Genomic DNA, 8,252 nt, shown 5'->3' on the forward strand with positions numbered 1-8,252 from the left:
ATAAATAAATTTAAAAAAAAATTTTAAGAATCAATTACGTACTTCCCTTGACCCTAGAGAAGAAACCCACAATTATGATAGAAGCATTAAGAAAAGCCGGGCATTGACTTGTAGCTACTATACACTAAATGTCACAGCTATAGCCCTGCTAATGGCAGAAAAGAATTTAACAGTCATTTTATAGTTAACAATCTAAAGATTAATAAAGATATATGTCTATACAATTAAAGATATTAGGGGTTGGGAACTGGGAAATGCAGAAGGAAAATTTTGAAGCCTTAAACTATACACTACGAGAAGGAGAAGTGGTACAAGGGATCCTATTGGGGAGCACAAGGGCGTTTATAGAGTTAGGTAAAGATACAAAAATAAATAAATAAGTAAATTAAAACTGCCAAAAGATAAAAGACAAAGACAGAAGGAAGAAGACATTATATGGGAGTAAAAAAATAAAAGAAATATTAAAGTGAAAAAAATTAAAAGGGAGAAGAGGAAATAAATAAAGAAAAAAAAAGATAAGAAGAAAGGAAACCTCCCAAATTCAATAAACTGATGAGGAGGAAAGGAAAGAAGGAAAAAGAAAAAAGAAAACAAAAAACAATGCACATATAAAAAAAATTCTGTTATTGCTAAATGTGAGGCTTGCTTCTGGCATCTACCATTTTGGGGCAGCGTCCAAGTCAAGATGTGGCCCTGGTAGGTTAAAGGAGATGGCCAGACCACCAGCTCTGTGCTTGGTGCAGACACTAGCAGCCAGTAAGTAGGATTAAGGTGAGGGGGCCAGTGCAATGCTTTTCCAAACGCAGGCTGAGCCTGGCCTCCCTGGCCATGGGAACAAGGCCTAGGTCCTTTACCTCCAAGCCTACAAGGGGGTTCTTTCCAGCCTGCTTCCCAACCATGGCTGCCTCTCAGCCAGTCCCTGTGGGAATGTAACAGGATGAGACCTAAGGTGAAGTCCCGGGTTAAAGCAATCAACCCTTTCCTGGAATGATACCCAACCAAGCGCCCTCTCCAGGGATACAGCAGGCACCTGGACTGGAGTCATTTATCAGCCATTGGCAGTCAAAGGCCTCACGTGGGAGTGGAGTCCTACACACTACCCACAGCCCACAGCACCCACTGGTCTGCTCCACCTTCGCACTTCTCCCTGAAGCCCTTTGAAGTCTCTGGCTTTTGCTTTGTGTAGACTTGATCTCCCTTTCCTGCAAGCCATGGTCTCTGGGAGCTGGGGAGAAAGCACACACTGCCCTTCCCCTTCTCTATGTCGTGTTCTGTCTCTTCACTTTCTCTGTAGCTTTTTAGGTTTCCTGTCAGACCCTTCCAGGTTCCCAGTGATCTAGTTATCTTTTTTTCTTCTCTAAGTCACTTCCCAGTGCCTGGATTCTGGATCTCAGAGAGGCTGGGTTATCACTTACTACTCTGCCATCCCTCCCCCTTGCCCTTTAGTCTTGTCAGTGACTGCAAGTTAGGGGAGCTCGATCTGTAGAGGAGGAACTTGCACAAGGAGGTTAAGGAATTTTCCTGAAGGCTCAAGCTGGCAACATCGGAAATAGGCTCACAACCTCAGTCGAATGTCATGACAGCAGCTTACACGCCTGGGTCAGTCTGCCACTGTGGCTGCATCCGGAAGCCAGAGACACGCAGGCAGGAGGAAGATGATGGCCATACTCTAAAGCAGCTTCCAGGCCTCCTGGCTGGCTGAGGCTTCCTTCCCATGCCATTCGCAATGTGGGGTGTGTGTGTGTGTGTGCAGGGTCAGGAGGCCATCTCAGCTGAACACGTTCCTTATCTCTCTCTGCCCAGGACTCACTGGGGGGAAACAGCCGCACAGTGATGATCGCCCATATCAGCCCAGCAAGCACAGCTTTTGAGGAGTCCCGGAACACCCTGAACTATGCCGGCCGGGCCAAGAACATTAAGACAAGGGTGCGGCCACATGGGCTGTCCCTCTGGGCATACTTTCCAGGGTCCAGATTCAAGCTCCTGGGCTGTTCCCTTCTACCCTCCCCATTCTCACCCCCAAGCACTTTCCCTGCCCCTTCAGCGTCCCTTCCTCTTCAGAGGTTCATTTGGACCTCTGCATGTTCAAAGCCCCTCCTCATAGCGGTCATAAGAGGCAGCCCTTGTTGAGCACCTACTTTAAGCTCTCTGAGATTTATCTCATCTGATTTCAAAACAAGGCCAGTCTTATTGTTTCCCCATGATACAGTTTAGGCAGTAAAGCCTAAGGATGGTAAGTGATTTCCCAGCTGGTCAGTGATGGCTTAGAGACTGGAAGTGGGCCTGCCTGTTTTCCAAGTTCATGTTCCTACTTCTCTGGTGAACGTGGAGGCACTCTGACATCTAGTATAAAGTCTCTTTAAGACTGAGTGCTTCAAGTTATATTTGACTCCCTAGGAAGTTCATGAGGGAGAGGAGACATAGCGTTTACCAGTTTGTTGACAGTAGAGACAGTTGCTAGGTAGGTGGTTCCAGTAAAGATGGGGGTGGGGGAGACTGAGTGGTACTATGATGTAAACAGAGAATATTCTAGAAGGTGGAGAGTTGGTAACGTTCCGAAGGTGAGACAGAGTTATAGTCGTTGGTAGACTTGAGGAGAGTAGGAGTGTTTCTTGACTACAGAGCGGAATAATTGTTTAGGAGCCGTGACTCAGGATACATCAGAGACCGGTGAGTGTTTAACACCAGGTAAAGGCCGTAGACATCCCATCTAGGCAGTAGGAAGCCCCTGAAGGTTAATGGGAAGACACAGTGCTTTAGGAGTACAGATCTAGAAGGGACATGGTAGATGGGATAGGAAGAGGTGGAGTTGGAGACACTGAGGCCATGTCTGTCATCAGAAGGACTGGAAGAGAAAGAAGGGAAGGACAAAGGAAGACCTCACAGGAGTGTCTGGAGGTAAGCCTCGCTCCTGCTGTTCTCCCTGCAGGTGAAGCAGAATTTGCTGAACGTTTCTTATCACATCGCCCAGTATACAAGTATCATCGAGGACCTGCGGAGTGAAATCCAGCAACTCAAGGGCAGGGTCAACCGACCAGCTGGGTGGGGCCCAGCCCCAGGCCAGCTGGAGTGGGGCGACATCCAATACATCCAAGGTGTGTGAGTGGGGACAGGTAGCGCTGACACAGGCTCTCTTGGACTGGATGGCCTTGGGCTAGTCACTCAGTGGCTCTGAGCCTCCCAACCTACTCTTGGAAAACAGAATCCTGATCTCGGCCCTGGGGAGGTGTCAGTTGGGTGGGGTCATGTTTTACATACATTTAGCTGTGAAAATTACACACTGGGGGCTGCCTGGTAGAACACTGGGACCACCAGCTTTTTAGGGTTGACACCAAGGGCTGCTGTAAGGGTGAGGGGAATCTGAGTCCTCTGGAGGACCTGGTAACACCTTTGGGGTACATCCTTGGGACACCCTTGAGGGGTGGGGATGGGAGGAGGTCTTTTTGGAGAAAGTGTTTAGACAGGAAGTGGATACAGTGATCTAAGAAGAAAGATGGGGAACGGTCCCAGATAGACCTAGAATTCTCAGCCTGAGCCTGCCCCTCATCTACCCTCCTTTCCCTACTCCCACTCCTCTCACCCCTTGCCACCATCCCACACCCCTGCAGCCGAAGTGCAACATCAGGGTGAGCAGGCAGAAATGAGGACGCTGCACGCACAGCTCACCAGAGCTCTTCAGGAGCAAACGGAAGTGCGCAGGCGCCTCTTGGAGGTGGATAAACGGGCCGTGGAGATCGAGGTCGAGATGGAGGCGACCTGCCACTTGCTCGCCATTTCGGGGTATGCACTGCCCCCCTCCCCTCTATGCCTCACACGGGCCCAGAACACAAAAGCTGGGAGATGTGGGTGCCTTTTGTCCATGGCCTCAATCTCGTATCTCCATGGGGTGGGGCAGAAGGAAGCATAAGAAATCCCGAAAAATCCTCAAACGGCGAGAGGCACGGAAGATGGAGTCCTACACTAAGGATGATAGTGAGAAAGACTCAGACACAGGCAGTGACGCGGTGGATGACCTAATGCCCCACGAGGTGGCCTCAGCCAGGGAGAAAGTCACTGCCCTGTTGGACGAGTGGAAGAAGTTGCAGAAGGAAAAGGTGTCCAGGGCTTGGAGGGCATGGGGGAGGAGTGGCCGAGCAACTGGGGGCCAGAGAAGGAGGGTGAACGGGAGTTCAGGCTGCCCACCCTGGATGACCTTGCTAGGTTCCTTAACTTCTCTGTGCCTCTCATTGTTCAACTATAAAGTGAGAGTGGTCACAGTGCAGCCCTCATAGGGTCTTTGGGGAGATTAAATTAATGTCTGGAACACGCCAAGGGTTCAAAATATGGTAGCTACCATGATAAGGCTTTCTGGATAGTAGATCTTTCCCCACTTTGAGACACTCAAACCAGAAAGACTTCAGAGTATTGTGAGCCCTGGAGGTGTCTCAGGGCTGGAGTTGAGCAGACATCTATAGAGCTGACTCTAGCGGAGGGTGAGTGGTAGGGAGGCAGGAAAGTGGACAAAGAGAAACCACTTTGGAAGAGGCTCTGGTTACCAGGTCCAAGATCAGACTCGAGGGTTGGCATGGAGTGTCTGCCGGACACGGGGAGCCTGGGGGCTGGACAGCTGAGGACAGGCAGGGCAGGTGGGTACTGCCTAGGGCTGACCCAGCATCCTCCTCAGCTGGTACTGCAGCAGCGCTGCCAGCAGGAGCTACGCACACGTTGCCGGGGCCTGGAGGAAAAGGTGCTGCGGCTTACCGGCTCTGAAAAGCTGCGTGAGGTGCTCAGTTTGCTGTGCTGCGTACATGCGCTTGAGATGGAGAACACCGAGGTGCACTCACAAGGGCTGCTTGGCATCTGCGACAAGATCATCCAGGCCCAGAAGCAGATCATTGATGGTAGGGCTTGTGCCCCCCTCGACCAAGCTGCTCAAAAGGGCCGGTGGGTCCATGCTGAGCCCTGCCCCTTTCTCCACAGATTACAAGATACCGGTCCCCCAGTACATAGAGAATCTCTATGAAGTTTACATGACACAGCTGGAAAAGGATGGCCAGGAGCAGACCACTGGCCCGGAGGAGCCCACTGTCATGGGCCAAAAGGCTCCCAGAGCCCCCAAGGTGGGCCTGGGGGAGCCCTGTATGTATGCAGTATACCAGGGAGGGTCTTCCATCTACCATGGGATGCTAGCTTGCTGGCACTCCAGGAAGTTGGTGTCCTTTCCTTCTCACCCTGTCCCATGCCTAGCAAGCCTGAGTAAGGTCATTATACCTAGGAATTCCTCAGTGGCCTTTGTCCTCACCCAGGATCTGATGGTCAGGACTGGCCATCTGACATCTCACAAATGGCCACACATGACCTACTGGGAGACCAAGGCATTAGGCAACCAAAACTTCTTCCTGGGGATTTAAGACTCAAGCCCACTGCCCTTCAGGGCTTCCAGCCCATGTGACAGCCCTTGCTACTCTGTGTGCTTTTATCACACCCTGCTGTCACCTGGTCCAGGGCCAGGTCTTCTGATTGTCCACACTCATTTTCCCCTCCGTAGGAGAGTTTTCTGCCCCAGATTACTGCACCAGAAACTACAATGGCTGTGGACTCTGACCCAGAGCGTGTTAGCACAGCACATCGTGAAGCTCGACGCCTGAAAAACACCACCTTACCCCCCATCACCTTGGAGAGGTGCCACTGCCTTTAGTTGCCTTCTGTACCCTGTCAGGGATAGAGGGTGGTGCAACCCGATCAAAGGTCAACAGGGAACATGGAGGCTGAATAAAAGGGAAATCTAGAGCCAGAAGTCCTGGGTTCTTTTTCCCTTTACACCAACCACTTCTCCTGTAGGGGGGCAGAGCTGAGAATCACCAGCCTGGCCAACAGCCATGCGTCTTCCTCGGCCATTGGCACTAAAGCCCACCTTGGATCCAAGGCCAGACCCCGGGCCTGGCTGGAAAAGAGCCCTTCCATGGCCACCATACCTCCCATCTTGGCTGGAAACCTGGTGACCCAAGAGGTGAGCTCCAGGCACCCACTGGGGGCGCTGCTGGGGGTGGGTACGTAAAGGTAGACACCTAACAGTTGGGGTACAGTCTTTCCAAAATGGCCACCCAATCCTGAGGCCCACTACCTCTGCCAAATGAGACGTGAGGGCCTTGCTGTGTTCAAAACTTTCTCTTCCCAACCACTTCACTCCAGGTCCCACCTTCAGATAGCCTGGGCTTCCAGGTCAACTCTTCCCCTGACAGCAGCGAACATGTATCGGAAGTTGCTTTGTTAAAGAAAGGTATGTATGCCCCTGTCTCGGTGTCATCTAACTGCTCAGAACACCCTGCCCAAGGGCCTGCCCTCCCTTCTGACCTGCTGAATGTGCTATGCATTGGGTGCTGCCATTGACTGGTGACTGTAGTCACCAGTGTCCCCGGGGTGTTAGTCACCTGCTGAAGGACAATGGAGAGGTGGAAAGAGAATCAGAAAGTAGAATGGGGACACCTGGCACCTAGGATCACACGCCCTCCACTCAATAACAACTGTAATAGCTCCAATCGAATCTCTGTTGCCTGGATAAGGTAGGCTAAGCGCATCGTCTTAGTAACCTATGGGGTTAGTCTTGCTATCCCTCCTTCACAGAGAGAAGTAAAACTCAGTGTGTCCCAAGTTCTTTAAAAACCAAGTAATTCAGGTGCCGGGGTGAAGGGAATCCTGGCTGCTGCTCATTTCTGCCAGGGCAGAGGAAGGTGCTGGGAGGTGACCTTGATCCTGGGTCGGGACTCCTGTATCCTTTGCAGAGGGGAAGGAGCTCCCGGCCAGCACCACGTCCATTGCGGCGAAGGCTGCCCAGCGCCGCTCACAGGCCCTGGCCAGGGAGGGGCGCCACCTGCTGGCACCCGATGGGGAGCACAGCAGCCTGTCCTTACATTCATTGAGCGAAGCTGATGATACTGGGCCACAGAGCCCTGTGCTGCAGCATGCAGCCAGCGAAGATATGTCTAGCAGCGTGGGAGATCTGCCCTCCAGGGCAATAATGCGGCAAGATGATGCCCCTGGACCCTGGCTAGACAGCCAAAAGAAAGGCAAAGATAAGAAAAGAGAGGAGTCGCTGGAGGCAAAGAAGAAGCAGCAGAAGTCCCGTGAGGTCGCAGGGCCAGCGGTGAGGCAAATGACAGGGGAGAGGTGGGTTGGGTCCGAGGCTGAGTTCCTCTGGAAGCCCTAGGGTGCCCCCAGTGCTGCCCTGCACCTGGAGGCCTGCATCCCCAGGCTGCCACCACAGCTGGTCAGCGGCCTACACAGCTCTCGGCTTCACCTCACTCGCTGTTCTCCAACCAACACAGCTCTCCCGCCCCAAGACACACGTCCCCCACACCCAAGAGAGCACCTCAGCTGACAACACGCCAGCCTGCGATCAGCTAGGACCTGGTAACCGGCATCTGGGAAAAGTCTTGCTACCTCTTGCTAAAGTGAAGCTTCCTCAGAGTGAAGGTACTGGTCAGTACTAACAAGGGCGGGAAGGGGAAGCCTTGGCCAGCCACTGCCCCTGTACCTGCCCAGTGATGGGAGCAGGATTCTCAGCATATTCAAGGGACTGGCAACTTGGGGCTGTGCCCCTAGGGAGTTCAAGCCACTGATTTTGGCTCTTTCCTTCTTGCAGGCTCTGGAGATGCCTTATCTTTGATGGTTACCTCTAGCACCACTGGTGCTTCTCGACGGCCCGCTCATAAGCCTCGCCCACCTCACGGATCAAACCCCCATTGCAAAAATGGGCCCTTCCGGCACAATTGAAGGGCCCTGCCTGGAACCAGCTACTCTGCCCGAGACTGAATGGGGTGTAGCTAAGAATGGGAAACAGAAGATGGGAAGATGGGGGAATCATAGGGAAATAGGAGCTCAGAACACCAGGGCTCCTGAGACCCTGAAACTGTGGGGGTGTCTGCCCAAGCCCTCCATGCTTTTATTGTCAGGAAAAAGGGGATAAGCCCAAGAGGCACAGCCTCCCAACCTGGATGCAACATTATTGCCAAAACCCTGCACAGAACTGTGGCCAGTGTCAGCCATGGCAGCGGGACATGGAGCTGTGAACAAGACTGTGGTCCTGGGCGCATGCCTGGGCAAGGGCATGGCAGATCACTTGAGAGGTGGCTGATGGGCCTTCATGTAGGGTGGGGTCCGGTGGGATGGGATAGGTAGAATGGGGTGGGCTAGGGAGGGAATCTGGCTCTCACTTTCCTTCTTCCTTTTTAATAATAAAATCCTATTTGTGTTTTCATGGTGGTGTTGACAAC

The 8,252-nt window shown here is 52.4% G+C and overlaps 1 protein-coding gene across 1 annotated transcript in view; it reads left to right on the forward strand.

Moving 5' to 3' along the window:
- Kif19 (kinesin family member 19) overlaps nucleotides 1-7,891 on the forward strand; it is a 35,549-nt gene extending 27,658 nt beyond the window's left edge. The window contains exons 9-20 of the mRNA XM_023714009.1: nucleotides 1,804-1,926; nucleotides 2,930-3,095; nucleotides 3,609-3,780; nucleotides 3,896-4,094; nucleotides 4,664-4,880; nucleotides 4,960-5,099; nucleotides 5,528-5,661; nucleotides 5,821-5,989; nucleotides 6,172-6,259; nucleotides 6,762-7,123; nucleotides 7,305-7,458; nucleotides 7,622-7,891. Coding sequence (XP_023569777.1) covers nucleotides 1,804-1,926; nucleotides 2,930-3,095; nucleotides 3,609-3,780; nucleotides 3,896-4,094; nucleotides 4,664-4,880; nucleotides 4,960-5,099; nucleotides 5,528-5,661; nucleotides 5,821-5,989; nucleotides 6,172-6,259; nucleotides 6,762-7,123; nucleotides 7,305-7,458; nucleotides 7,622-7,752 — 2,055 coding nt within the window. The 3' untranslated portion in view covers nucleotides 7,753-7,891. The remainder of the gene's footprint in view (nucleotides 1-1,803; nucleotides 1,927-2,929; nucleotides 3,096-3,608; nucleotides 3,781-3,895; nucleotides 4,095-4,663; nucleotides 4,881-4,959; nucleotides 5,100-5,527; nucleotides 5,662-5,820; nucleotides 5,990-6,171; nucleotides 6,260-6,761; nucleotides 7,124-7,304; nucleotides 7,459-7,621) is intronic.
- The last annotated feature ends 361 nt before the right edge of the window (nucleotides 7,892-8,252 follow it).

This window comes from Octodon degus, unplaced genomic scaffold, assembly GCF_000260255.1.
Source record: "Octodon degus isolate 3935 unplaced genomic scaffold, OctDeg1.0 scaffold00033, whole genome shotgun sequence".
Lineage (NCBI taxonomy): Eukaryota > Metazoa > Chordata > Mammalia > Rodentia > Octodontidae > Octodon > Octodon degus.